The sequence below is a fragment of the Thermobia domestica genome, chromosome 14, assembly GCF_964235325.1.
Source record: "Thermobia domestica chromosome 14, izTheDome1.hap1.1, whole genome shotgun sequence".
In the NCBI taxonomy this organism is placed as follows: Eukaryota; Metazoa; Arthropoda; class Insecta; order Zygentoma; family Lepismatidae; genus Thermobia; species Thermobia domestica.
In genome coordinates, this window is record NC_137467.1 from 130,406,951 (window position 1) to 130,424,468 (window position 17,518).

At 36.3% G+C, this 17,518-nt stretch overlaps 1 protein-coding gene across 2 annotated transcripts in view; it reads right to left on the bottom strand.

Annotated features, from left to right (window-relative positions):
- LOC145670318 (uncharacterized) overlaps positions 1-6,267 on the bottom strand; it is a 127,198-nt gene extending 120,931 nt beyond the window's left edge. For both annotated transcript variants that reach the window (XM_081738818.1, XM_081738819.1), the window contains exon 1: positions 6,116-6,267. In XM_081738818.1, coding sequence (XP_081594944.1) covers positions 6,116-6,221 — 106 coding nt within the window. In that variant the 5' untranslated portion in view covers positions 6,222-6,267. The remainder of the gene's footprint in view (positions 1-6,115) is intronic.
- Between the last annotated feature and the right edge of the window lie 11,251 nt (positions 6,268-17,518).

Consider the following 17,518-nt stretch of genomic DNA (forward strand, 5'->3'; position numbering starts at 1 on the left):
TTATACAAATGTGAGGAAGTGAGGAGAGGTATTTTCATTTATTGGGTGTGTTACGTGCGGAAATTTGAAAATTAGGGTACTCAAGGTCGCGCATCAGTTTGCTTTTTTCTCTGTTCTTTTTGTTTACAAAATACGTAGCTCTGTTTGCAAAAATGGTAAGAGATAGAAATATATATATACAGTGGCGGATCCAAGGGGAGGGCTATAGGGGCTATAGCCCCCCCTTGACGCTCAGGTATACACTGGATAAAATAGCCCTCAATTCTGCTTTACACTAGATAAAATAGAAAAATATGGTTTAGCCCCTCCCTTGATCATATCCTGGATCCGCCACTGTATATATATATATATATATATATATATATATATATATATATATATATATATATACATGGTGTTAATGAACTACACCAACAAACTGAAACAGGTGAATCCTCACATCAAAATAAGTCAAAAAGTTCCTATGGACCTGTGGGGAAAAGTGCATAGTTTCAGAGCTAGGGCTGTCCAAAATCGCGAAACAAGCCAAATTTCAAGAGCCCCAATTTTGAAATTGAAGAATCGTGGAATGGTGGTAATTATTAGCGTAAAACAAGTCACGCATACGCAATCCAAAAGTGCATATTTCGTCAATGTTCAATGTGTGTGTAGAGTATCCCGTGCAAGGTAAAATTCCCAGACACGCCATCATCCAAATTTTGAGATATGCTCTGACTTTATGGTTGTTCCAAATAAGGGAAACGATAAGCTTTGACAGCAGTAAACACGGAATCCTTTGGCACAATATCGGAAGTGTTAAGGATCGTCAGCAGCACGGTCTCTCGTACTCGGGGAAACGCATGCTGCGATGTTTTCTCTCACGCTTATAAGTAAAGAAAACGTAAAATATACCGTGACGAAATTAATCGCATCACACGTTATTCCGAACACACACACACACACAAAAAAAAAAAAAAAAATGACGCTGCCGGTTCCCAACACTTCCGACTTCCCTTTGAAGCACTGAATGTCGATTGTTGTCAAGGCTTACTGTCTACTTCGGACCCTCCTTGACATCAGGGTATATCTGAAAACTCTATTGAGAGCATATTTGAGAATTGTACCCTGTACAGAGTATCCTGCACACCCATTGAAAATTGATGTAATATGCATTTTTGGATTGTGTATGCGTGACTTCCTTTACGCTGATAACCACCATCCACAGTTTTTTTTTTTTTTAATTTGAAATAGGGCCTCTTAAAATTTAGCTTGTTCGCGATTTTGGACAGCCCTAGCTCTGAAACTATGCACTTTTCGCAATAGGTCCATATGAACTTTTTCTCTTATTTTGATGTAAAGAATCACCTCTTACAGTTTGTCGGTAAATTTCATTAACACTCTATATCAGGGATTCAAATAACCACTCGCCCAGGGCGAGTGGTTCATCGGAGTGGGCGAGTATTTAATATCATATCGAAGGTAAGTAAATGCTTTCTATTATGGGATGTGGACTAGTAGCTTTTTTCTTGGGCTAGTAAAATTTTGTTGTTTATTTGCACCCCTGCCCTATATAGATAGATAGATAGATAGATAGATATAGATATAGATATCGAAAAGAAGTGAGAATGCAATACCCCGGTACATCTACTATTTATTGATTTTAGAAAGGTTAGGAGAGAAACATTATACAACGTTCTTACAGAACTTGGAATAGCGAGAAAGCTAATTAGATTAATTAAGATATGTTTAAATGAATCCCAAAGTAAAGTCTGGCTAGGAAAATTTTTGTCACGAACTTTCACGTCGAAAATGGCCTGAAACAAGGAGATGCGTTGTCGCCATTATTATTACTCAACTTTGTTCTAGAATACGCTATAAGCAAAATCAAAGATAGCAATCAAGGCCTAGAGTTGAACGGTATTCACCAGGTTATGGCATATGCTGATATAAATTTAATAGGGGATGATAGGAGAACAATGGAAAGAAATGCAGTGATCTTATTAAACGCTTGCAGGGACATGGGTTTAGAAGTAAATGCAGAGAAAACTAAATACATGGAAGTCCGTCCGGACCTTACGGCAAATTATGGATGCGTTAAAATATTAAATAATAGGCCTACTTTTGATAAAGTGGATACTTTCAAATATCTAGAATCAATATTAACAGTCTAAAATCATATCCACGAAGAAGTTAAATATCGACTAAAAGCAGGGAATTCGTGTTACTATTCGGTTCAAAATCTCTTGTAGTCGCAAATTCTGTCAAGGAGTTTGAAGCTTCAAATATATAAAACGATAATCATGCCTGTTGTTCTGTATGGTTGCGAACAAACATGGTCACTTATTCTGAGGGAAGAACATAGACTGAAAGTATTTGACAACAAGATCCTGAGACGAATATTCGGAACTAACAGGAACGGGAATGGGGAATGGCGGAAACTTTATAACGAGGAACTACATAATTTATACAGTTTACCCAACATTGTTAGGGTCGTCAAGTCAAGGAGGCTTAGGTGGGCAGGTCATGTAGCTAGAATGGAAGAAAGTAGAAACGCTTTCAAAGTCTTGACTGGAAGACCAATCGGAAAACGACCATTAGGAAGACCTAGGCGCAGATGGGAGGACAATATTAAGATGGATCTCGCAGAGATTGGAATGCAAAGTAGAAACTGGATGCAGTTAGCTAAGGATAGAAGTCAGTGGAGAGCTTTTGTGAACGCGGCATTGAACCTCCGGGTTCCATAGGCCATAGAGTTATATATATATATATATATATATATATATATATATATATATATATATATATATATATATATATATATATAATGCGTGAGGGTGTGTTTAGAGAGGAAGAGAGAGAGAGAAATAAATTCAGCGTCTAAAGAATATGCTCCATTTAAACCGAAAGTGATAGATTTAATCACTTTAGTTTTCGATGTTGCACACCCATTGCTTAGCCATTGGTAAGAGACAGCAGGAAATGGTCTTGCAATATCGGATCAGTGCCCCAAGAATATCTTCCACCTTAGTCCGTAACCGTCTGTTCAGAACAAAAATAGTGTTTTAATCATTTCCTTTGTAGGCAGTGGATCTCCATAGAGAAAAAAAAAAGATAGAGAGAGAGAGATTGTAAGAAATTGTTTTGTTACATGGAATCGGAGTCCCAGAAATAGGATTCACTGATCTACTCCAGTCCTTATACTTTTACTGAAAGCAGAGTATTATTTTAAAAAATTAGTCTGAAGGAAAAGGAGAGAAACGAAGAAAGTATATACTGAAAAATATGGTAAAAGATAAGGCTGAGGATAAGGGTAAATTAGGAAAGTGTGTACTGAGAAATGTGATAAAAGATATGGCTGAAGGGAAACGAAATAATTATGAAAAATGTATAGGCTACTAAAATATTTGATAAAAGATAAGACTGAAGGAAAAGGAGATAAATGGGAGAAGTGTATACTAAGAAATATGGTAAAAGATATGTCTGAAGGGGAAAAATGAGGATGGTGTATACTAAGAAATCTGATAAAAGATATGGCTGAAGCAAAACGAGATAAATGGGAAAAGTGTGTACTGAGAAATACAGAATGTAAGACTCAAGGAAAAAGAAATAAATGGGAAAAGTGTATGCTGAGAGATATGGTAAAGGATTAGGCTAAAACAAGAAGATAAATAGTGAAAGTGTATTCTGAGAAATATGGTAAAAGACAACCTGAACGAAAAGAAAATAAAGAGACTTTTACAAACCGGAAGTGATAAATATTTAATAACTTCCGTTTCCAGTATTGAATTCCCATACATAAAATGATTTATTGATATGAGTTCTAAGGACTAAGAAGAGGTTCCATCTCTGTTCTTATTGCCTATTAAAATCGGAAGTGGTTAAATTTACTACTTCTGGTTTCAGTATTGAATTCCATAAATTGGGAGTCCATAATATTATCATATTACAAAGCAAAGGCATTTCTGTTACTAAGAAAGGAGTGAACTCAGCAAGATTAGTTACTGTTGATTTTCTAAATAGAAAACCATACTGACTTTGTGAAGTAATTGAACAAACATAAAAATATATTTTTGTCTGAATAGTAATATCAAATATTTTGGGAGGTGCAGAGAATATTGGCCTATAACTTTTTATATCAATATTGACGGCTTTGGGAATTGGACAGATTGAATTGGAAATATCAGAAATTTTCCATCTTATTGGAAAGTGAGAAGTAGAAAATGACTTATTATATATCTCCTGTAGTGGATATTTAATTGATTGGGAATAATTCTTAATATATATATATATATATATATATATATATATATATATATATTTTTTTTATCACGTCATGAAGTTCGAGGCTTGAGCCGCTTGATAGTATCTACGACTTCTTCAATGAGAGATTGTTCAAAATTATGAATAATTTTTATACCATAATTTGAACAAAGAGGAGACACACTATATGAATGCATAGATGACAGCGATCTAAATAAAACTACTTCTTTAAGGATATTCTTGTAGTTTCAAGAAAATCGAGAACAACTTATTTTTGAGTCGCTAATGTAAAGAGTATCAAATGAAAACTTTGAGTTTAACGTTCCACGCTTATGCCCTTTAGGCTAAGGGAGACGATGATTAAAGCAAGTGAATGATAATGGAACAATTGGTGGAATGAGAATGTAGGAGGCAACGGGAGTACCCGAAGAAAATCAACGAACACGATGTTGTCCAGCACACGCTTACTTGTCTGGGGAACGAACCAAAGACCTCATGCACCAGAGGTAAGCGGTCTATCTCAGCCACCGTGGTCCCTCTCCCAGTATATGTCATCCGTTATTGTTCTGCCCGAATACTTTGCTTATTTTTTATTACTGTATTATGTAAAAAGAAAATACACTATTAAGTAGCAACAGTGATGACACTAGAAGGAGAGCAATGGAGCGGCTGCCCCCAGATATGTTATATTGTAAATTAGGTCGAGTAATATAAGACTCTCATTTTCCTATATAAAATAAGTAGAAAAAAAACTGCGCCGCAAAAAATATTCTCTGTCTCTCATTTTATCCTTTTAAGAAATTAAAGCTGACGTCCTTTCTGAGTAGCACATTGTATCTGTTTTTATTATTATTATTATTATTATTATTATTATTATTATTATTATTATTATTATTATTATTATTGTCCTAATATGACGCACATACTCTATAGAGTCCCATGTAGTTGAAATTTTCCCTACTGTATTAATTTTATCTTGGCAGAAAATATTTTGTTACAGATTTTGCCCTGTGCATACTGAAAATACTCCTAAGTAGACATTTGTCTCGAATAGGCGAAGTCAATGGTAAAGGTTCACATCTGGGTGCTTGGAATCCTCTGTTCGATCCCCGCTCACGCCAAGTCAACTTTGTGTTGGACAAACACCGTGTGCGTAGGTTTTCTCGGGGTTATCCCGTTTCGTCCCACTTTCTTCATTCCTCCATTTCATTCATTTCTAATCATCACCGTCTCTTTTGGCCTAGCCGGCATATCTGTGGGACGTAAAACTTAACGATTTCATTTCGAATAGACGAAATGTTCACAAAGTGGCCGGATATTGAAAATTAAATTAAATCTTCCATTTCATGTCCTGCATTATGGTCTATCAGCTGCTGTTTGGATCAGTGTTCCTTTCAGATATACTTTAGGGAAACTTGACCTCCGACAATTGCCCAACTTCTCCGGAGCTAAGATAAATTAAATTCTAATTATACATCAGTGCTATGCAGGGCACGGTCTTTAGCAAACAGCCCCTTACAATTTGATTTTACCTCCTTCGGTGAAAAAAATACAAAAGGAAACTAGTTTGAACAATATTATGAAATATTTCGTTCAATGAAAATAGTAAAAGTAAACGAAGAATTCTGAAACAAGCCATAGGCATGATCCCTACTGCAAAAGCACATGACTTAGAATTGAACCAAGGACTTTCCGCAGCAGAGGTGAACGTTCTACCATTAAGAAGCTCATCATAATAATACATGTGTATTGTTTTCTAGACACATTACAACATGAAGTAAAATTAAACCTCAGGTGAGGCAATTTAAATTACCGACTAAACACATACTGTCATCTGGATTAATAACTCTTAAATGTTAAACATGCTATTACTTACCTTTTTTCTCCGGAATTGCAACTATCGATGAAACAAAATACGTGTACGTTGTTAGTAATCCTAACAAAACCCCGAGCGACGTCGCTGACACCCCACCTTCGGCCATGATACCTCCCACACTGAATAACAAACATGCACAATGCCATCTGCGAGCAAGCGAATGAACCACTACAATCGATAACATGATGTGGGACGCGGAAACACGCAGTGCAAGTGTCTTTTTATACATAGGTATATATATCGTGCTATTGACTGTTTTTGCTTCCCTTTTAATTTTTTTTTTTTTTTTTTTTTTTTTTTTTTTTTTTTTTTTTTTGTGCTAAGGTATTAAAAATTACCAAGTTCCAATATCGTTAACAGTCTCTACAGTCCTTTTAATTCAGAGAGAAACAGGGGTGACTGAAGCAGTATTTTCGTCAGGCTTCGTTCCATCAAAATTTTGTATGGAAGAAAAAGCATACGAAGTGTATTTGTGAGCTTCACCTCCCGCAATTTTGCCCTTTATACTAAAGAAGATTATGAGTAATAAATAATAATAAAACGAATTGTAAAAAGGCAGTGGTGGCTTTTGAGGGAAGTCCCGTCGGTAAAAAAAAGTTATCTCTTAACTCTAAGGGAAGAAAACCTATGTAATGTAATTATTATTATTAATTATTATTATTATTATTATCATTATCATTATTATTATTATTATTATTATTATTATTATTATTATTATTATTATTATTATTATTATTAATAATAATAATAATTATTGCATACAAACAAACGAGTTTCGTTTCACATTGTCAAACTATAGTAGACTTCCAAATTACGTTAATTCAACACTGAAACTGAAAATAGTACATCTATTAGATCTACTTGTGGTTGCAACAGGGGCGGATCTAGGAAAGGAAATTTTCTTATTTTTATAAATAAATAAAATCCATCCCAGAGTTTGAAGCTCTTAATAGTAGCTCTAAGTAGCAGAATTACAACCCACTGCCCCCCCCCCAGAAGTCCGTCCTGGATTCGCCCCTGGGAAGCAATACCAAAGGTAGAACCTCTTTGATATCTTGGACACTGAATCCGGAAGGACGAAAATGAAACGAAATCTTTGAGTTTAACGTCCCATGTTTATGCCCTTTGTAGGCGAAGGGAGACAATGATTAAAGCAAGTGAATGATGATGGAAGAATTAGAGAAATGAGAATGTCGGAAGAAACGAGAGTTCTTCGAGAAAACCCACTGACACGATGTTGTCCACCACAAACTTAGTTACCTAGGGATCGAACCAGACCGGTAGCCAGCCCCAAAATGTAGGGGGGACCCGGCTGAAGTTAGGGGGGCCATACAACCATATTATAGTTCATCACCATATCATAGTTCATTTGCAAGCCTACCGTGAAAATTTTAGATGGGGCCATCAAAAATTTAGGGGAGGCGGCCCCCCGCAGACCCTCCGTGGATACGGGCCTGGATCGAACCAAAGACCTCACGCACCAGAGGTAAGCGCTCTACCACTGAATCACCATACCACCTCTAGAAAGACAAGTTAAAGGTGGAATTTACTCTTGAGATGCAGGGTTGATTTCAAAATACCGTTTCTAGCTGTCTATTGTCCTGTATGTTGTACGACGAATAAGTTGAAACTGGAAATGGTTGATTTATATTACTTCCAGTTTGATTAATTTGATTTGATTTTGGGTTTAGCACTCCTTGCAGCAGCGAGGCTATACGAGACTTGGATCTACAGCTTAACGTAGAATCCGAAATACATGAGTTCCTGCCGGAAATCGAACCCTTGTCTCGAAATAAAACCGCTTAGACGTGGAGCTCTATTTCTAATCTGGGGCCGCGGTGGCTCAGTGGTAGAGCGTTCACCTCTGGTGTTTGGGGTCCCGGGTTCGATCCCAGCCCCCGCCAAGTAAACTTTGTGGTGGACAAACACCGTGTGCGTCGGTTTTCTCGGGATTCTCCCATTTCCTCCCCCTCTTTCATTCCACCATTTCATTCATTTCTCACAATCACCTTCTCCTTTAGCCTAACGTGGGACGTAAAATTCAAAGATTTCATTTCATTTTTTCTACTTCTAGTTTGAATGGAAGATTCTCGGAGCAGATAAAACTTATTGTATCAATGCTAAAGCGATTTCAAAAAATATAGAGGATGCGTGAAAATTAACTACGTATATAAAAAACTATTATAAATTCTGTAATATTGATTCTTATTTTTCAAAGAAAAACATGTCCTTCCTTAGATAAGAAAATAAAGGGATATGTTACATCTCAACATAGGCACCTGTGTTATCAAGAAGCTTCCTTAAACGGCCAGGGATACAAATGATACTTTTGTGGAAGAAGTCAGTTGGAATGTTGGCAATAACCTCTTGAATATGTGCCTCCAATTCCTCCACTGTATGAGGTTTCAATTTATACACCTTCCCCTTAGTGTAGCCCCACAAGAAAAAAAATCACTCCACATGATGTTTTCAAACATTTTCCGCCTTATGCAGAGTCGTTTTGAAGTATGATTAGCGTCATACTAAAGACCTAACTACTGCAGGAGACATATGTTAGTCGAATTCTTTAGTGTGGCACTAATCACGCGTCAGAACGACTCTGCATAAGGCCCTTTGTGGCCAATCTTCGAGTCAAACTAACATTAATTCCCCGAATACCATCCTTCGGTCACAATCTTCCAATTTCAACTCTTGTACATGATGGGATTTCCATGGTCGAAAATTGAATTCTTTACGCCAAACAACACGCATCGCACACATTGATTTAACTATTTTCACGGTGCTTATTTTTTCGGGCTGCGGGTAAACATTTCTTGAGCTCTCGCCACTTTTTTCTCCTACTGTAATATGAAAACGAAATGTTTCACTTTAACATCCAATGGTTATGTCCTTTACGTTAAGGGAGACGGATTATTAAGGCAAATGTATGATAATGGAAGAGTTGGTGGAATGAAAATGTGGAAGCAAACGGGAGTACCACGAAAAAATAAACGGATCACCACAAGTTACTTGACCGGAGATCGAACCATGGACCCTGCGTACCAGAGATGGAGTGGGTCAGTGGGTCGGTGGGTCAGTGTGTCAAGTGGGTCAAGTTTTCTGAGTGGGTCAGTGGGTCGTGGCATGTGACCCACTGTGACCCATCACCCACCATGACCCACTGTGACCCACCACCCACCATGACCCACTGTGACCCACCACCCACCGTGACCCACTGCGACCCACCACCCACCATGACCTACTGCGACCCACCACCCACCGTGACCCACTGCGACCCACCGACTCAGTATGATCTACCGACCCTCTCTGCTCACTGCATTGTAGAGAGTATCTTCTGAAGACTAGTAAATTTGTCTCCGTTTTACTTTCAAGACCTTCATTTCCCTTTCTTTTCCAATTGTTTCTCTCTACTTACCTGAGGTGAGTATCTATATCTAACCAAGTGAAAAAAGAACTTCGGGCACTTTTGGATATTGATATTTTTAATAGTAATAATAGCAATAGGACTTACACTGCAACTTGGCTTAAGAGACCTGTGGGCTTTCAGAGCTAACTACTGGAAAAAATACATTGTTGAATCACTGTAATATATAAATAAATTTATAAAAAAAATGAATGTAACTATGTGTGCCTGATCATCACGGTCAAATTGCAAAGTCAAATGAAATTACTTTTGGTATATAGTTAGGCCTTAATCCAAATTGGGATGTTATGTTGCTTTTATTATAATGCATAATATCCTAAGGAGGTAGTGAGGATCCGAATTTTTGCGGGAAAAAAATGAATATCTCGTAAGCCGTTAAACTTACGGAGCTTTAATTCAGTGTATTAACTCTATAACCGCTACCAGGTTATAGAAGGATTTTTGTGGACACTCTGTATATTTCGTCAAGACAGTGATCATTATTTTCAATTTATACTTTATTCTGCAACGCACATAAGTTCTTTCTTTGGTGGGAATTGCTTCTTTCCCACACAATTGGACAAAGAAGTCTTTCATCGTTTTTTCATATATATATTTAAAACGTTGCTTTTGCTGAGAACATTTCGGTTAGTGACTAACCATTTCAGTGTTTCTCCCTGACTTATTATATGCACAGTATATATTCTGCAGTTATTTGGAACTGAATTAAGTGCTTTCTTTAATCGTTTATGGAAACATTACAATAGATTAGAGAAATACGGGCTGACCAGATGTCCCAGTAGCCGAAGTGGCACCAACTGCGTTGTATTCCAGCCCGTTATCTGTACTTTCTCACGCCAAAGTTATCGCAGTGTCTAGTGCATTATGGGCAGTTGACTAAAATTAACATAAATTGTTTTCCGTATTCTGTTTGTATGTGCATACAGGTGAGTAACTGAGTAATTTTTGAAATGAACTGCCAACACTATTCCGTTGACCATTGCAACCCGTAGCTTGAGCTTGGAAGCTCAGGGAGTTTGACTCCAGGTCTGGAAGATGCAACCACGCATCTCGCGTTGAACTTCAAACATAAGTTGTGTTAAGGGGCACAAGCTATTTAGCCGGTGAAGGACGATTTCTTACGGCTAGCCCCAATCAGTGAAATCCCAGGTCCTCAGACCTTGTGCGTTTAAAAAGTTATATACGCGCCCACCAATATCAGTATCCCACTGGGCAGATCTTTTTTTCGAAGATTCACCTTTACGCTGCAGGACTGTTCAGCGTAACAACTGGATTCATCGTGGGACGATCCAGACAACTTTTCCCCAGTGCTAATCCCCCAAGTGTGTTAATGGTGTGAGCAAAGTATTTATAGTGATACCTGAATTATAATCATATATATAGAAAGGGCTCTATTTCCCGAAAAGGGCAAAACGTAATTTCAGCGGCAAAATTTATTAGTGTCCAGTGTTGTGTTCATTTCTCTTCGTTATTTTTTTTTTCAAAATAGTGTTCTAATAAATAAGTATAGTGTCATTTAACCCAGTGTGTTTTCGTTGTATGTATGAATGGTGTTTGTGTGCGTTATGGTCTGGATGACCGTCTGATCGTCCGTGAGGTTTTCGAGACGAGACACCCGAACCTCTCGGCGCCTAATGCTCATCTCATTATTGAGACCGACGAGCTTTTTGGGAAACAGTTTGTAACCTTTCTTGGAGAGGTCTTCGTCGTCCTGTCCAGGTAAGTTAAAGTATCAGGAGTATACTTATTGGTAATACCACGAGCCGAGGACAGCGACTCGAACTCCAATTGGTTACAAATAAATGGCTGCCCGAACAGCGACTCGACCTCTAGATGGTTACAAATAAATGGCCGCCCGAACAGCGACTTGAACTCCTGCCGGTTACAAATAAATGGCGCCCGAACAGGGACCCGAATCGAGACCGTTGGTGCTCGAATACTCATAAGATAAATATTTTAATATATCACTTCTTTTTCAGCTTAGAACCAGTAATCTGAAAAAAAAATCTCTTTCAGGTGATTTTAATCATATGTTTTTGTGATAATATATTTTATTCTAATCATACGTTTAAAGTTTTATCTTGTCCATAATGGAACATCAGGAAGTAGATATTATAACTAGGATGAATTCACTTTTCGAGGAATATAGGAAAGAAATGAAAGAGAATTTTGACAGATTATTAAAGCAAAGTAAAGAGAATTGTGCTCGCTTGAAAGAGAATCTCGTTGAGTCAAAGAGTGGATTAGGTCAAAAAATAGACGCTTTACGGGACGTGTTTCGTGAAAATAGTCAGCAAACGGAAAATGTTGAAAACAAAACACCGGAATGTGAACCCCAGTTAGTAAGTGAAATTCCTAGTGTAAATAAAACATTGGAATTGGAACCTGAGCTAGAGACTAACACTCCTAATGAAAAGGAAACGCAGGAATCTGAACTCCATTCAGAGACAGGTATTCTCAACCAACCTCGTAACAAATCTGGCAACGATTTTATCTATTCAGAATCTAGTGACGCCGCTTGTAGTAGAAGTAGTGAAATCTACGAACACATGATTGTACACGACAGAGGTCGTAAGCGCACAAGAATAACTACCACAAACTATAAAGAGAAAAGGCGCAAACGAGATTACAGTTATAGCAATAGGCAAAGATACGCAGACCGGAGCGTAAACAATACGAAATTTAAAGGGAATCAGAACCAAGATCGTACACGAAAGGGTAGTAACAGAAACAAAAGGAGTCGTAAATCACGGCCACGTAACCTGAGTTATCACAAACTACATAGGAACCGCAACTTGTGTGACATCATTAAGAGTATTTTTGTACGTAGTAGTAATCATTGTAGGAATAGACGAACAAACCGTAATTATCAAAGTAGAAATAGCAATCATAGGAAAAAAAAAGTAACCAAGACTGTAGATACAAATTTTTCTCCTAGGAGAGCGACGCATTTTTAGGCGATAAACATGTATTCATTTTCTTCCTTTTTGCTTTTAGTTTTGGATAGAACACCTGGATACGAAAAGAAGAACTACGCATTTCTCTCAAACTTATTTTTGCTTCCAGCTTTTAACTGTTCGGCAATGAGCAGATAACACGTTTTTCTTTCTTTATTTTGATAAGATAGTCGCTGCATTCTCGACCACCTGTGCTTATGGTTACGAATGACGAACGACACACAGCTGATTCTTTTCCGCTTTTGGTCTTTACTCCGTGTCGCGCCTCACAATTGAATACTAATGTTGCAAACCTTATCACTGACTTACTATTAGTTTAATGTCATTAATTTTTTTTTGTTTTCATTTCAGATGTTTGAATTTAGATTTTTTAGTAAATAATTAACGTATCCAATACGTAGGGGAATTGCATTTTAAAAGCAATTTGAAATCTTGGCGCGATTTCCGTATCCCGAGCCAGTGGGAAGATATTTTGGCGTTATAATATATATATTTTTTTTATTGTGTTTTAAAATTAAAAAAAAAATCTTTTAGAATCCCTTCCCACTTTCCAAATTCTTAAACATGTTATCATACGTATGACTCACAATTAGTTTGATTTCCCTTTAAGAAAAGTAGAATGTATAGATAAGAAAATTTTTAGTTGTTAATTATATATACTGTACACGTGTATATTTGTCATTGAAACTTAGTATGTAATCTCATGCGTAGAATATGAAACTTTACATTTATAACCAATGTTAAATTTCTTTTTCAGTGTAAATCTTAGATTTTCGTTTTCATTTTGAAGTGTTTACTGTAATTTTATTGAACTTCATTTACGTCATTTACCCGATTTTGACTTTATTTGAATTTCCAGGATGGGACATGATATATTTTGTTCGAAGAGAAAAGTTTAGAACGGAAAGTAGGCTAAGCCTTAAACGAGTGAAACAGACATTTCCTTGTTAGCTAATAGTGTGTGTAGGAATGTCTTGTGAATAGTATAATTCTCCGAACGAAAGCAGTAATCTTTTTATTGTAGAAGGAACTATATGAACAGATATTCTGATGGTGAACGGTCGTTTTTCCCCACATATTAATATGTATGTGGAAATATGTTTAACTTCTATATTTTCTTGTAATTTCTAATTAACATTTTTTTTCGTCTTCTCTAGACCACTGAACGACCGTAGGGGAACTTCTTCGGGTAGGATATTTTATGGGGATAAATATTTTTTTTCAGGGAGGCAATATTTCCTGGAATTGCAGATCTCTTGCAAAAATGGATGTGGCTAATCCATTGGATATTCCATAGCTAACTGTATTTTCGCCATCAATCGCAAAATATAGTTTTTCATTTCTCTTCTTCCTTTATGGTACCCGTAACTAAGCATGCGTATTCTTAGGTTAGATTTTTAGAGTATATTTTAATGTCTAGTAACATTTCAGTGAATATTTTAATGTTTATGAATCGTAACTATATTGTGTACTTGTATGCTAATGAGTTGTAATGTTTATTTTTCATGTTAATTTTGAGAAAGTTATATTTTAGTCACAGTATGTCCCAAAACTATTTGGAATTTTTTTAGTAAAATTGTTTTTGTTATGGAGGATTTCCTTCAGAAATCAACATGGCCAAAGGTTTTGGAATATAAATCTTTAGGTTTCAGCCATAACAAACAGTATGGAGGATTTTAGAAATCAACATGGCCAAAGGTTTTGGAATATAAATCTTTAGGTTTCAGCCATACTGCCAATGACGGATGATTTTCTTCAAAAATCGACATGGCCCATTATTTATGAGGTTTCAGACGTCTCAGAGATATCGTTATAGATCCCGAAAAATAAACTTATTTTCTTTCTTTCCAACAGCATGAAGCCATAATGTTTTATGAAAATGACTTTGTCAATTATTTCGTATGCTCGATGACTGAATTTTAATATGTTAATAAGACCATTTTGAAAATTTTGTAGCGAAGATGCCTAAGGAAGCTTGTTACAGCTGTTTTGTAGGGAATTTAATTGGATGTTTCAGACCAACCAGAAAGTTGTAATGTCGTTGACTATATTCTTGTTTGTATCTCATGTTTTTCTCTTAGTAGGTCTCATGTATTTTGTCTTATAGAGACATATCTTTACGATGCTACGAGAGCATTTGTATTTTGTGTGTTTACACATTTTTTCTAGGTGGAAGACGTATGTTATGTTCCAGGGAACATACGCGTAGTTTACTGAATATTAATGTTTATATTTCAGTTTTGTGCAGAAACAATTTTGTAAGTGCCTAGGGTTGCAGGCCTTCCTCGTTTCTAGTTTTTTTTTTTTTTGCCTCGCAGGTGTCGATGGCATATTGTGTGTGTAAGTACGTGTAGTATTACACATTTTTCCCACCTATGGTTTTGGTCAATTCATGGTGTAATGACCATTTATTTTCAGGAATGTTTGGACTAGTGAGTCAACTTCCTTGATTCAGACCTTTGAAAAACTTGGATCAACACCGTATAGTTTTCAACGCTGCATTAATAAGTTCTTTTGCAGATAATACCCATATGTTCTAGTAACCCTACAATGTTTACGTTTATGGAAGTGAACAACGACCATTATTCTAGGCCTAAGTTAATAATAACTTTGTTTCAGAATGAAACCATTTGTTGTATTGAGCATTATTGAATTGAAGTCTCGATTTTCACGACGAGCGGATGGCATTTGATCTTATGGCGTGCCAAATTTTCTTCATACATGTTAACGAAATCACGATCTTTTCTTTGATATGCAGAATCATGCTTATTTCTTGGAATTACTATGAACGTCAATTTTGACACTTAAGTTTATTTTTTTTTTATTTTGAAAAACGATTTTTCGTTCTTTTCTGCCAAACAACACGAGGCACAGTAAAAAAAAAAAAAAGACATACAGGTGAAAATCTTATTTTGTTTATATATTGTCAGTTTATCATGTGTTTACATTTCCATTCATTTTACTTTTTCAATGATTTTGATATTTTTCAAATATATTATAGTGATATCGAAACTTTAATAATAATTTTAATATTTTAGTACCTTTAACATGTTTTGCTATTTGCTTATTCATTCACATTTTGATATTTTAAATACAGATATCAGTATATTTACTAAATTTTATTGAGATATTTGATAATTCTTTAAGTCGATGTTTTCATGAATAGTTATCGTGTGTGTATATTTATTTCATATTGCACAAAATAAAGTGATCGAAACGGAACACTTAAACATTTTATGAAAAGAATTTATTAGTGTTTAAAAAAAAAAGCATTTAAATAGCCCTATAACGTATTTACTTCATATTATATCAAATAAAGTGATCGAAACGGAACACTTAAACATTTTACGAAAAGTATTTGTAAAAAAAAAAAAAAAAAAAAAGTAAGAATTTTAATAGCCCTACAAACGCTTTCTGCGAACTTTAAAAAAAAAAAAAAAAGTTATCATACAGGTGTTTCAACCGTACTTCGTTTCTCACACCAGTGTTAAAAAAATTCTTCCCTTCTCCCCTCATCAACTCATCGTTGGAGAACCATGGAGGAATGGAGGATACTCACACAGGAAGACAGCATGGTTTCAACATGTGAAGAAACGGAAGATAAGGAAACTCAACTGCACCAATTGTTCAAGAGGATCTTATTACTTTATGGAACATTTGAATTGGACATTTGCTCATGCAGGAACCTCATCATGTTGTAGTGAGTGAACAAGATATTTAACTATTTTAATAGCCCTTTTTCAAGTGAAAAACCATTCATCGTTTATACACGTAAGTCTCACACCATATGACAGTGTTGCCAACTAACTTATTTTAAATTTTCAGGTAAAAAACCTAATTTTATTCATACCTCGTCAGACGGCCAAGGGTTCTCAACCTGTCCACGTGTGCACTTGACAGGTCGTTCCACTTTCGGACACCATATATAACCGCTACCAGGTTATAGAAGGATTTTTGTGGACACTCTGTATATTTCGTCAAGACAGTGATCATTATTTTCAATTTATACTTTATTCTGCAACGCACATAAGTTCTTTCTTTGGTGGGAATTGCTTCTTTCCCACACAATTGGACAAAGAAGTCTTTCATCGTTTTTTCATATATATATTTAAAACGTTGCTTTTGCTGAGAACATTTCGGTTAGTGACTAACCATTTCAGTGTTTCTCCCTGACTTATTATATGCACAGTATATATTCTGCAGTTATTTGGAACTGAATTAAGTGCTTTCTTTAATCGTTTATGGAAACATTACAATAGATTAGAGAAATACGGGCTGACCAGATGTCCCAGTAGCCGAAGTGGCACCAACTGCGTTGTATTCCAGCCCGTTATCTGTACTTTCTCACGCCAAAGTTATCGCAGTGTCTAGTGCATTATGGGCAGTTGACTAAAATTAACATAAATTGTTTTCCGTATTCTGTTTGTATGTGCATACAGGTGAGTAACTGAGTAATTTTTGAAATGAACTGCCAACACTATTCCGTTGACCATTGCAACCCGTAGCTTGAGCTTGGAAGCTCAGGGAGTTTGACTCCAGGTCTGGAAGATGCAACCACGCATCTCGCGTTGAACTTCAAACATAAGTTGTGTTAAGGGGCACAAGCTATTTAGCCGGTGAAGGACGATTTCTTACGGCTAGCCCCAATCAGTGAAATCCCAGGTCCTCAGACCTTGTGCGTTTAAAAAGTTATATACGCGCCCACCAATATCAGTATCCCACTGGGCAGATCTTTTTTTCGAAGATTCACCTTTACGCTGCAGGACTGTTCAGCGTAACAACTGGATTCATCGTGGGACGATCCAGACAACTTTTCCCCAGTGCTAATCCCCCAAGTGTGTTAATGGTGTGAGCAAAGTATTTATAGTGATACCTGAATTATAATCATATATATAGAAAGGGCTCTATTTCCCGAAAAGGGCAAAACGTAATTTCAGCGGCAAAATTTATTAGTGTCCAGTGTTGTGTTCATTTCTCTTCGTTATTTTTTTTTCAAAATAGTGTTCTAATAAATAAGTATAG